General features: G+C 35.9%; 1 protein-coding gene across 2 annotated transcripts in view; it reads right to left on the bottom strand.

Moving 5' to 3' along the window:
• DOK6 (docking protein 6) overlaps nt 1-14,127 on the bottom strand; it is a 245,358-nt gene that overhangs the window by 43,329 nt on the left and 187,902 nt on the right. For both annotated transcript variants that reach the window (XM_015855138.3, XM_085537558.1), the window contains exon 7: nt 12,549-12,666. In XM_015855138.3, coding sequence (XP_015710624.2) covers nt 12,549-12,666 — 118 coding nt within the window. The remainder of the gene's footprint in view (nt 1-12,548; nt 12,667-14,127) is intronic.

Genomic DNA, 14,127 nt, shown 5'->3' with positions numbered 1-14,127 from the left:
AACTTACTGTCCATCACAGTCCCCAGGTCCTTCTCCGCAGGGCTGCTCTCAGTGAGTTCTCCCAGACTGGGAGACTCATATGTATCATATGTATGTATGTATTCATCTATCTGGGATTGTCCCAATCCAAGCGCAATATCTTGCACTTGGTCTTGTTAGGTTCATATGGGCCCGCTTTTCAAGCCTCTCCAGGTCCCTCTGGATGACATCTCTTCCCTCTATTGTAACAACTACAACACTCAGCTGGGGAATGGAGAGCTCTTTTTTGTTCCCAAAAAGGAATCATTAGAGATGCCAGCTCCTTTCCATTATTTTGTCCCTAAGTTAGTTTCCCAGGTGATCTCATCCAATAATTGCTTAAACAGCTGGAATTTTGTTCTTCTAAAGTTTAGTGTCCTGAGTCTGCTCTTTGCAAGGTCCATATTCCTTGAGATCACAAACTCGATCAGAGCATAGTTACTATAGCTCAGTCTGCTTCTGATCTTAGCCTCTTGAATGAGATCCTCTGCAATAGTGAGCATGAGGTCCAGTAAACACTACACCGCTGGTTCCAGTACCTGGACCAGGAAGTTATCTTCAATGGACTCCAGGAATCTCCTGGATGGCTTGCAGCTTACCATGTAGCTTTCCCAGCAACAGGTGGTTGAAATCCCCCATCAGGGTAAGAGTCTTAACATTATGATGCTTCTTGTAGTTGAAGCAAAAAGGCCTTATCATGTCTCCTAGGCAGCACTTAATTCATATTTTTCTACCTGCGCTGTGGATTCCACTTCCTCCTGATAATTTCCCATGCTGCATGCACTGGTGTAGTGACACTTCAATTGGAATGTCAGACATGTTGACTGCTTGGAGGAGCCTTCCCAAGGTGAACTTTCTTCTCTCCCCTTCTCTTTATTCTTCAGTGGTGTAAGAAGCCATGCTTTTTACATTACTGTCTCAAAGTTTGCTGAAATGGACAAGTTCAGGCAAGTCCTGGCCAAGGTTCCAGGACTGCCTTTGTCTGAGACACACAGGAGATGGACAAGTCCGGGAGCTACGAAAGGGAGATAAGATACTGATCAATGGCCCTTGAGTGATCTTTTTGTGTTGGCCTATCTCAAGGAAGATGGCCATCCCTGAGGACTAATGGCCCTTAAGTGGTCTTTCCTGTTGGCCCATCTCAAGGAAGATTGACAGCTCTGAGGAAGCCACAAGACTCTGACCCGAGCCGTCCCGAAATGTCTCGAAGGCTGGAAAGAAGGATAAAAAGGGCACGGACAAACCCCGAATTGAGGGAGAGGTTTTCTGACACCAGATGCCTCTCTACGCGAGCGCCTGCATGCTGAAGAAGATGGCTGCATGCTGAAGAACCTTTTTGGGCATCTAGGTATCCGATCTCAGATTCCTCCACCGTTGTCCTACTGCTGCCTATTATCTCTTCTGGGATTGCCGCTCGAGACTCTGCTCCGAGGGACCTCGCTGCCCGAGACTCTGCTTCTAGAGACCACGGTACTCTGACCGTCTTTTCTGCGATTCACCGATCTGCTGCTTGCAGCCTGCTACTCCGTTGCTGCTCTCCCCTGCCCCGGACCAACGTTAACAACGTGCTACGGGACGCTGCTGCATCCAGGAGGTGACTATTCCCCGCTTTAACGTAATTCTTGCTCTTTTCTACCTTTTTCTATCGCCTACTTTCCCTTCCCCATCACCCTAATTTTGGCATTCATCACTCTCCCTTCCCCATCCCCTCAATTGTCTATTCCAATAAACTGGTCGGATCAACATTTGAATGCTCTTCTTCTTAATCTCACGCCGGGCATAACATTATTAAAAGAACCTTTGCCTCACTCCTAAATTGGAGCGAGACAAGTGGTCATAGCAAATATGACAACCCTGAACTGCTTATTACCTTACAAGAAACTACCGTCAAAAGCATCTGCATTACAATCTAATGATGCAATACTGCTATAGCCATTACGCTTTCATTGTCACTATCCAGATCAGAAAACACTTCTTTTTGACTTCGTGTCTAACGTGGCTCTCATTAGGAAAGAGGCTTCTGACTATCATGGGGCACTAAGCATGTCTATTACATTTTCCAGAGACAGTGCATTTAGTATACAGAAAATATTTACCAGGGATATAATTTTGCACATAAGGCCAACATTAAAAAATAAAAGAGATAGGTTGGCATACATAACAAAGATCATATCCATCTATACAGTAAAGGAACCTTTAGACAGACCAGAAAGATTTTAAAGTGAAAAAATATTTTTAACACTTTATAATGGTAACTATTAACCAATGCATTTATGATAGTACATACTGCAAGAACACAATACTAACACATAAAGGACAACTAACTGTGATAAAATAAAATATTATTCTGAGTAAGAATACAGTTCTCTTCACCAAACAAAGTAGAAGGTCCCTTCAGTAGAACTAAGCTAATCTATAATTGTCCTGTTTCTCGCACTCTCTAGGTTCTGTTACATAACCCAGAACTCTGGACCTAACTGTAACCAACTATTTCTGTTTCATAGACATTTTATGAAAAGTGAAACCAATGCTACATAGAAAAAAACTACAATATACTGTATGTGGCCATTGTTTTATGTCTACGAAATTTGATAAAAGTATATGAAAATATGGTAGATATATATAGATGGCTTTCTGTTTAATTCCAGTCTTTACTAAATGGTACTTTTTATCTAACAAACACTTCTGTAAAGAAAAAAAACCTGGATATGAGTTGGATTCGAGGTTGCAGCTATTAAGAACTAAATAAATAATATGTAAGACATGCATATGTGACATGCATATGTGAGATATGGCATAACTTGATGTATTTTAGATACAGAGTTTAGAAGAAATTAGACATGGAAAGAATGTTTGAGTTCTAATATAACTTCCAAAAGTAATGAATGAAAATTTTCATGTTGTAATGATCATTTTATAATAAGGTTTACCTTAACACGTGTTATAATAAGGTTTATTGTAATTTGTGCATCTTATCTACGTTAATGTATTTCATGCAAGCAGCAGGTCAGGACTCACAGATCTAGTTCTAGAGGTCCTGCTGTCAAAGAGCTGTTCTCAGGGGGATAAGGACATCATCACTCCAATACTGTTGAGGCTGAATATTGCTTTCTCCACATATTAACTCATACTGCAATATTATGGGTGTTGAGATAATTTCATGCTATGCAAAGAAGATTTCATCAGACAATTTCCACAGTTGCAGTGTCATTCTTAGTTTACTTCTTTTGATGAATCACATTTGCAATATAATAAAATTTTAAAAAGGGATCTCCTTCATATAGAAGTCCACAGCAAATGTACAGGTATTTTATCATATAAAGTAAATCTGTATTTCCTTGTAAAAATCCCACACAGATCACTGCAGAAATGAGCAAAAGCATTCATGCTACAATGAACTTTGGACATGACTTATAGGGAAGGGTTTTCATCTTCTGTAGGTGAGCAGAGATTTTTTTTTTTCCCAGAGCAAGGATAACTTGCAACAGCTGAGGACAAATGCTTTAACAGAATATTAACTTCACTTTCTTGTTTAGTTATGAAGGTCTTCTCTTGCATGGCTTTAAATATTTAGATAAGGAAAATGAGTAAGCATCTAATATTCATAGCAATGATACCATTCAAATTTTCTGTACATCTCCTTTTTTCACAGTAGTTGCATGGTAGCATAATATCATTCATGTCCCTGGCAATATACCTGATTTACTGCAGCATAAGCTAAAAAACAGTCACACCTTGAAGATAACAGCTTAAATTGTCTCCCTTCTTGGTATTTTATTACACAATAAACACCATTTCAAAATTTATGGCTCATTCCTACAGTTCAGCACAAGGTTTAAAGTACAACTAAGGTAATAAGAGTATGTGAAGAGGCATCTTGGTCCTTTATATTTCCTGAGTTCTAAAGTACCTTGAGGCTGGCCAATCCACAAGCATAAACGCTAGTCAGCAAACTAAGAAGCAATAAAGAAGCTCAAGAAAAAAGACTTTTTTCTTTTACTGAATGAATACAAGAAGATAAACAGTCCAGAAACTATGAGAATTTTGCAGCCACCGCCACTGAGAAGATACCTTCTTACAACTGTACTACGGAGTAAAAATCAGTTATAGGTGTATTCAAAACTGTGTATATTATGCCTGAAAAATCATGCTCTGGTACAGATAATGTTCAGTATTTGCCATCCTCTGCCCCCCTGCAGATACTTGTTGAAAATGCACTGCCTTAATTAATATATGGCAAAAGTTAAGGAAGAAAACACAACTCTTCAGAAACAGATCCATGGAAAAGCACTACAACAGACTAACACTTAAACCAAAATGCACACACTTGATCAGAGGCATGTTTCTATAAGAGGCATGAAAGGGATAAAAAACTGCTGAGCTATTTCTCAGAATTAAATACCTGCTCTGATGAATGGAGAATAATGAAATAGTTGACAAGACTGAATGAAATACATTTCCATTTTCTAACCCCAAACAAGTTACCTCTTCCATCATAAAATGCTTCTGACATCAAATATTCAGTAATGATAGAGTACCATCTCACAAGCAGAAGCCTTGCAAAACTGCTGAGACACCCTGGAACAACCTAACAGTAATAATGGATAAAAACAAAGGGCCAGTCTGTCAACAATAGTTCAATCAAACTGATGCTGTATTTATAACAATATCAATGAGAAAAGCCTTTTTCGAATTAAAGTTTAAGCTCCAACACTTAACATAAGCAGACTGTGAACCCTACTTTCAGCAAGAACATTGCTTGGAAATACTTCTGAAACTTGCTGAACAGCAAAACACCTGGTACCACTTAGAGCTTCACCTCTGAAGCCTGTAGTTAGGATAAATATGGCTTTACCATGCACAGCCCTGCTGAATGTATAGTCAGAAGCAGGGAAGGATATACCTTCAATAAATAGTGTAAAAATCCTAAATAACTGAGCAGCTAACTTCACCCTTCTTCCTTTTTCCACCAAGTCCTTTCTCTTTTCTCTCTCTTACAGTTCAGTAATACATTCTCCTTTCTTCCACAAAGCTTTATAGACTACTATTTCATCTATTCTTAAAGTCAGAGCAATAAAATCCTTTCCCAAAAGTCACCTTCATAGAATTTGGAAGGATAAACAAGTATTCAGCAGCTAAACAGAAAACTTCCTTCTAGTACTCAAACATGGAGTTGGCAGACTTGTTTCAGAAAGGATGAAAAACTTAAAAGCATTCACTTTGGTGAAATCTTGTTAACTCTGCACTGGGAAGAAATTCATATTATTATTCACAGTTCTTACTTCTCTGAAAATAATCTTAGTGTCTTACAATGTATCATTCTGATCAAATAATAAGTTGTCAGGGTATGAGCATTCACCAAGATGAAAAGGCTTTTTTTGAACAAACAGAAAATGAAAAGTGTTCTAAGCTTTTTGTTATTATTATTATTAATTTAACATCTATCTTTTTTACCCCACTTCTGAATAATGCTATGATTTTTTAATCATCTAAAATTTATTGTAGAGTTACAAAGAACATATTCTCATGGATTGAATAAATTGACCATGCTGTGTATAGTGTCTGTTTAGCTTAAATTGGTATTATCGTGAAAATACTCTGTATTAGTAGACTATGTCATTTACTACAAATATTGCTACCATAATATTGTTGCAGATTACAAAAGTGGGATAGATGTGATAGACAATATCAAGAAAACGTCAAATGCATGAAGTTTCATGATACTCTTTCTGCAATAAATATATTGCAAAACTCATAAGCAATTAATAGGCAGTTAGGTCAGTATTAAGTCACTTCAGACAAGGTGTTATATAGCTATTTAGAAGATGTCACTTTATATAATAAACATCAGAATGTGAAACAGAAGGAGTTGTAATTTTCCTCCACTTCAGGCAGAACACAATCAAAGGTATTTGAAATCATGTGCTTGGCTTCCATTCTCATTACTGCAGGCAAAGCTGATGTTATTAACATTCTCCCACTCTTCCAATTATGCACTCTATTTTCAAAACCTACACCATATCTAAATTATAACATTTTTTGTTAACGTGTTCTATAGAAATGTCAATATCAATCTTTTTACATTATTTAAAATAATTACTGAAAGAAAAAGAAGTGTAAACACTTCCTGCAAACAGGCACTAAACAAAAACACATATTTTTGCTCGGGAATATTTTCACAGCTATGCTGGGTTAAGTTTTATTTTTTCCTTTTTTAAGCAGATGAATGCAGTCATGATTGAGTAATATTTGACTAGAAAATGTCTTTTCAGCATAGAAATAATTCAATTTTTTAAAAATTACAAAAATGAACTATTAAGCCTACTATTAAGCCTACTGACAATCTTCTTGATAGTGACTGTAATGACATACTTAACACGAAGTATCCTATCTAGAGACATTTGGATTTATCACTGAAAAGATTTAATGGAAAATGTAGTTTTCACAAAATTGACCTTTGCAAAATAATTTGTTTTTCTCTTCAGAACAGCAGTTACCCATTTTTGCTCAGACAGTCCTCTGCCAGCTGATGATTAGCACCCATGGAGCTGGCTACATCAGTTCTCCCACAGCACACGTTCTTTCATTGAACAGGACATCTCAAGTACAACACAGGTTCTTGAATTTTATCAGAGAACAGACAGATCAAATCACAGTAGCAGCCCACCCTCAGACAGTAACAAGTATGTAGTCTTAAGCTTACTCAGACTGAGGCTTTCTGGGATTGGTTAATAAAAGTCAGGGCCAAAGCTTAATCCGCTTCTCATACTGAGTAAGAAGCTATTTTATTAATGAAATCATTAACCTACGATATAAAAAATAATTAATAGGTAAGAATTTTTGTAGCCAGTATTGAAAACTTTACATTTGTTGTTTATCCTTTTATTTTATTATTATTATTTTTTTGAGAAGAGGTAATCTTCCAATATTTAGCTGTTCTTTGAACACTGTTCAGGATTTCAGTTGCAACCTCAATTTACAGTGCACCTCCTGTACAAACAGCCTCATTGACAGGAGCTCTTGCTGGAGGACTATGTTCCATGAGGCAGGGCATTGCAACGCAAGCCTTGAAATGAAATCAGAACTTCTGAATTTGACCACATAATATGCTTTATTTACCTTTTTTTTGACTTTCACCTCTGTTTTTTCATGGCTTCTAACTGTAAGAACCTCCTAGCAGCCATTTATCAGAACTAATACTCTTTTGAGCTTGACTGAAATGCTCATAACTAGTAACAGCAATTATTGTTAGACAAAATAAGGTCCTTCACTAGTTTCTGAGTAGGACATTTCTCATTTCCAACATGCCGTTTTAAAAACAGCTTAGTGGTGCACTGCTTTGCACAAAACTTCAAAGTTCACAAGAAAAGTATCTACAGCATAAGACACAAGAAACCAAATAATGCAATCATATTAAATAATGTAGCTCTAACACAATCTCTACTCCATATTTGCTTCAGCTGTCTTTTATTCATATTTCAAATTTTATAGGCTTCATTTACTAATGTGAAAGTCCTGATGAGATTCAGCAAAGGAAATGGGAAGGTGGCAGGCTATAAACCATTTTAAGCTGCTGGTAGCTGCTTAGTGAAACATTAAGGAATGATCAGACATACTCTAACAGTTTATATCATTCACATTATTCTAGTATTGAGATTAGATAAGGAAATGAATTCTGTACGCTGTTGCTGGGTATATGGACAAACAATGAAAATGTCAAAATGATGAATGCCCTTCAATTCATTTTACATACTTTAATTTATGGAAAACTACAGAAGACCACATAGGAATTTCCTGCAGGATTAGCCCTAAAGAGGGTTGAACAGGATCATTCAAACTCTCCTAAGTATGTAGCAACTCAAATATTCTTTGATTATTTTTAGCCTTACATCAGTCTTTCTACCTTGTAAAGGCTGCAGACTTCCATAGTTGGAAGAAATTGTGTGTCTGGCTGTCTCCCTTTGAAACTTAAAGCCTTTTAGCTGAACAGGTTAACACTATATGTTGTTAAAATATATTCAGATAAAGAGTGAGCTCTCTTCTACCAAGGTAAAAGAGAAGGAAAAACGCAGATCTGATTTCTAAGGATATTAGCATTAATGAGGAAGCAGAGGTTCTTTTCCTTATGTTTTGTAAAAGCAGATTTAGTTTCTTGAATCTTTAGTGTGAAATACTAAAATCAACATCAAAATTCCTACAGAGAGGCTAATTTTTATTTCCCCGTGTTTTTGTTTTTGATACATGTTTACAAGATTAGGTGATACTTCAGGCGTAAGTCCTATCTCACAGAAGGCTGTATTTTTATTTCTTCACGTTCCATTTCCACATTACCTTTAAAAACATAAGACACTTAGCAGGAACCTAAGTGCTATTTAATGACTGTTATATGTTTAGAACAGAACTTGATAAGCATTTGTGATAAGCAAATGGTGATAAGTAACTTACTGTAGAAAAGAAAGCATTACTGTTCTCTTTAATGGGAAAACATATAAGGTGTTCCGGGTATAATTCTTATACATATTCATTTATGTGAATGATCACAGAGAAACAAGTATGATTCTGTATGTGGAAAGGTATTCATCACTTTGAGTATGCAAAAACATAGTCCAAATAAAGAATATAAGCCTCAAACACAATAGAAGTGACTGAAAGTAATTCTTGATATTGAAGTTCTTAGAGAAAGGCCAGCTGTAATTGGATTTTATGAATACAACTTCCAAAGAGTTTTCTATAACTGCATTACAAAAACTAATGCCGGTTCCTACACCAAAATTTTACTTGGCCTGATTTGTTTAATAATATCTAAACCAACGGTTTTTAAAACCTGTACTGTCTAAACTCACTAGAGCAAGAACCACTGTAAGGTAGAATAATACAAAAGATGATAATAATGCAAGAAGGATGACGATCGATATCTGAAAAGTTATAGATGGGAAAAACTCACCAACATGAATGCCTTCAGTCTGGCTGAAAAATTCCGAGGCTAGCTATCCGATCTCCACAAAGCAGCAATCTTAAAGAACTTCTGCCTTAGTGGTGGTCAGCCCTTATATGAAGTCTAGGAGAGGTGGAGTCAAGCTCCACCCCTTCCGGGAGCACAGCTGAATTACCCTCACCTGTGCTCCCACAGCTGACCTGACACTTGCCTCAGCTGATTAATCAGAGATTCAGGCTGTGATTACCAATTTCCCATACAATCACAAATGTAAGTTTCATGCAGCTGAAAACTCTATCTGCAGTTCCTTTTCATTCTAAGCAACTTTAAACACCCAAATGAAAAGTTTTAAAACATACCAAAATTCATGCTATTATTTGCTGTTTAAAAACACATTCTCTTTAGTTATCAGTTTTTAATATCTTGTGAAATAGCGATAAATCATATTCCAGATAATAAAAATAATCAGTGAGTTGTTATAAGGGTAGATGCTGTGTTTTTTGGTGGGTTATTTATTTATTCATTTATTTCTGTTAAGTGAAATTGTTTTAACCCAGAGGTTTAAAATAAATTTTGGTTTTAAAAATGTTATGGTGTTTTTCTGTGTGGAAGGAAATTTCTCATGCAACAGTGGGTTTGCCAGATGCCCAGTGACCCATCAGGCAGCAAGGACAGCCAATGCACAGCAACATGAGAAAGTGACTGTTAGTCAATGAGGGCCCACCACACCACCTATGCAGTGGCTGCAAATCATGTATAGAAGTTCTACCAGGCCAGCAGCACTATACTGTTGAAGTTGAAATGAATACTGGAGGTGATAACGCCACCACTGGGAAAAGCCAACCCTCAACTTGTTCCTATATGTAAAATTAACTAGACAACTAAATTAGCACTTTTATCATAGAACTACAATCAAGAACTGAAAGGGTGCCATGATGACAAAATGGTAGAAAAGCTATATAAAAAGAAACCAGCCCACAGCATTTTAAGATATTTTGTGCAGCCTGTGTTCCTTTCACAGTATTATTTGATGCTTTAATCTTTTCAGATCATGAAGGGTTTTCATGGGTAGATGAAGGATTATAAACCCAGAATCCATCTACTGAGCTGCCTTTTCTCATCTGAAATACAGCCCCTAAAGAAACCCCACAAAGCCCTCATCCTGCCCCTTCTCACTGTACAGCATATTTATTATCAGATCAACTCAAACTACTAATTAAGTTAAATTTGACTGCTAAATACCTCCTGAAGAGCCAATTTATCCAAGGTAGTATGAGCTCATATTCATTTTTCCTTATATATCACCAGCTGTTATTAATTAAATTCTAGTCACTTCAACTGCAACTCTGAATGAATTGCCACTAGGCAAACACTTCTGCACTGTATTTAACAGTGTGTTTGGATGCTACTTTACTGTAATCAATAGTAATCTGGATACAAGTAGACATGGTGATAGTTATATCATTTTAGAATTAGCAAAACGAGAGAAATGTGAAATGTTCACATTTCTTGAATGCAAAAAGCTCTACCATAAATACACATGGTTCTGAACCGAATTTGATGGATTATTCTCTAAAGAAAAAGCCTTGTCTCTGATGGGGGCAATATACCTTTTCAAGCTCAGAGGAGATCAGAGCAGCAGCAAGTGATTTTTTTCCTCTACAATAACTCCTCTCACCTGTCTGTTGTGGTAGGGTGAGTTGGAGTGATGGTTGCAATCTGCTTCCTCACTACCCACCTTCCACCCACATGTGTGAAGCATCTGCAGGCTGATGTTTCAGCAACCAGTAGGTCTCTGCTGTGCAAAGACTACCAGTGCAAGGTATTAGAATGAAAGTGTATTTCCTACTCCCTTAAGCTTCTGCACAAATATACTGCATTTCATTAGTCATAAGCCTTGCAGCAGAAAGTCCAAAGAGATCTTCATTACATATAAATGAATAATATTATTGCCTATAGAAGACTTGCAATTGGAGGCAAAGAAAATAGCCCTCTTGAAATATTTCTTAGCCACTGATAGAACTTGATTTATCACTCCTGAAACATACTATGCCTTCTCAAATTTCAGCCAGTACATGTAAGAGGAATGAAAATCTTATGTTCTGAAATATTTATTTGTCCCATGTTTCAGGGAAAGTGTAAACAAAATCTGCCTGCTTCTAAAAAAGCAGAATTCTTACATTTTTCGTAATACACTTCCAATATGTTACCTCCTGCTGAGCCAGTTGGTATGCATACCGAGTGAGCATTCAATGTATGAACTTTTGTTTTCCTTTAAATTATACTGAATTACAAAGGCCATTTGTGAGAAACGAAAGATGCAGCAAAGAACAAACAATGCTCAATTCTCACACTTCATGGATGTCATAACAATTACTCCTTTTTCTCCAAAAGAAGTGATCAATAAGAACATAAGAAGAAGAGTCCTAACACATTGACAAATGACTTTTTTTCTTTTTGGCATTGTTATTGTCTTCATAAATGATAACATTACATAATGAATGCTTTTAAGGTCATCTACTAGCTCAACTTTTTTTTTTCACAACCAACTTCTGAAAGGTTATGTTCTTTTTTTTCGTTAATGTAATTTGACAGTAAGTCTGTAACGATGATTAGAGCTTCACTTTGTCCTCGTTCGATGAGGGCTGAGGAAAAATAAATAATGTACCCTTTAATGAATCATCTATTGAATTCACAGCTCACCTGCTGATTTTAATTTATGTGATAATTTACAAAACAAAACACTTCATGGCTTTCGTCTATGTACTGCATGAAAGCATGTAATACCATTTGTTGGACTTGGTACTGTGGTTTGTGAGCAGTTTCTAGCTTCCTATCTAAATGTAAATTGCTTATGCAAACAGCTTATTGAAAGGGAAGTGAAATGAAATCCTTAAGCTCTTGATTAAGGAATATGTTTATTATAGTTTTTCTTTTTTAAAAAAAAGTGAAAACAATACCATTAACTACTATCTATATTTTAAATGTATCATAATTTCAATTTTCTAAAAGATATAAATTAATTTCAGCTTGAGAGCAGTGAATCCTCCTCCTCCCCAACTCAGTTAATTATAAAATTTAAAGTCATAAGTAAAAAGCTTAGAATCTATGTATATGAAGGAAAAATATGATAGGTATATGCTGCAGGTTTGCAAGTCAGTCTAATCAACAGTTCATACATATGATCCTCTGAACAAATTGATCAAGAGTAGCTCTTATTCCTAGAATTCCTTTGTTTTATTCTAGCAACTCATACAGCCATCTTATGTAGACTTAATTGGGCACCCTGAGGTTGCCCAAATACATACAGTCTTCTCAGAAAAAAAGTACTAAAGCATCCAACTCATTAGCTACTGAGAAGCTACATTGAGCCAAACTGTTTATCCAATTTTATGTAGTCATCCTGGGAATAATCTTCACCAGTAGTTTATAAACTGAGTAAAAGAAACCTGGTTTATGTAAATTTGGGAATCCCACTGTGGTTACTGACAATTGATGAAATTAAAAGGAGAGAAAACTACCAGTGACACTAAACAGCAATTTGCATGACTCTTGGTCAAATGGAAAGTAGTTAATAGATGTGGCATATACTTGCCTTGTAAACTGTAGATTTCTCCAACGCTGTTCTGTCGAGTGATATGATGCCAATACGCACTACGAGGAAGTGAGATTGACTTGGATAATGTCATTGGTTCAGACAGACTGGTCTGGAGCTGAAAAATAAAGCAAACATAAGGGGAAGATCACACATAACCGTACTTGATAGGTAATTCTAAAAACTACAAATTGAACCAATGACATTATGAAGACATTATTGAATTACCACAGAAAGGTATTCAAAATCATTTAAGTTCCTTATAAGCACAGCATAGTGAATGCTCAGGAAAAGGCTGCAGACATATACATGGTTATATAAGGATTTGTTTTGTTTTGTTTTGTTTTTGTATACTTTAATATTAGCATACAGTAATGTGTCTCTACTTGTTTACAGGTATGCTTTCTGCTAAAAGGATTTTCTGATTTAACTTTGCTATAGTGTCTGAAATCTTATAACTTTCTACAATCATATTCGTTTTTGGTCATTTAACCTGTAAATTGAATTGAATATCCAGAAAGATACTAAGAAAGAATCTGAGACAAGCAGCAGAGAATTAGTAACAGTCATTACTTTCAAAATCCTCCATCTCATTGGAGGCATCTCATCATCAGTGCCAGGCAACAAACTCCAAAGCAAATTTTCCATTCTCGGTGACTTTATGTAACTTAAGCCATTAATTACACAATAAATATCCATGTGTACAAGAGCTATAACACAGAAACATAACAGGAGAAATGTAAATTTTACTAAAGACAGCTCTGTCTCCAAAACACATCTGAAATGGGATACAAAAGAAAGACAAGACTGAGCTACAAGAAAAAAAGAATTACAGAGATTTTGCATGTTGATAATCTTTTTGCGTCCACCTTTGTTTCTAATGCTTTCTCTCATTAAAAGAAAAGAGAATTTAACTGCAAAATTTGCTTGTCTCTGGCTTTAAACAATATAAAATACAATAGATAATTTGTATTTAGTAAATCAAGATGACCCCATGGAGCATGCCGTTTTTTCAGATGTCTGGAACACTAGGAGGTTCAATAACATAGAAAAATTTATAATGGAAAACTCCTTAATTTCAGGAGTAGAACCAGGATCATCTTCTAAAAGAGTATGACTAGAAACTCACATTTTCAGAATCCAGCTACACAGCAAAATGTATTCAAGGCTTGGATCATTTACTGTAGGGTAGTGATTAACTTCGAGGAAATCCTCATTCAGAACCATAATGCAAAATTCAAAAAACCATTTTCATCTGTACAAATACATGATGTTCAGTAATACTAATAAAGTCTGATAAATAATAAATATTAATAAAAAGCCTATCTCTTTTAGAAACAGAATCCAAAGATCTTCAATTATTTCATTTTTAAACACTGATACACACTGATGTGTGGCAGATATGTAATTACTTAGGTTATTCTTTTCTTGAGAATTGTCATTAGAATTACCCCCTTTCTACAGCTAATGTCTTCTCAGCTCATGTATAGCCAGTATTCCATTTTATTTGTCAGTGGTGCAGATAATCACTACAAGCTATACAATATGAAGAAAAGAGCACAAAGAAACATTTTGATCA

Source organism: Coturnix japonica, chromosome 2 (assembly GCF_054131305.1).
Source record: "Coturnix japonica strain WE chromosome 2, WE-NBRP24, whole genome shotgun sequence".
Classification (NCBI taxonomy): Eukaryota; Metazoa; Chordata; class Aves; order Galliformes; family Phasianidae; genus Coturnix; species Coturnix japonica.
The sequence above is the reverse complement of the archived record's forward strand: the minus strand, read 5'-3'. Positions and strand labels throughout refer to the sequence as shown.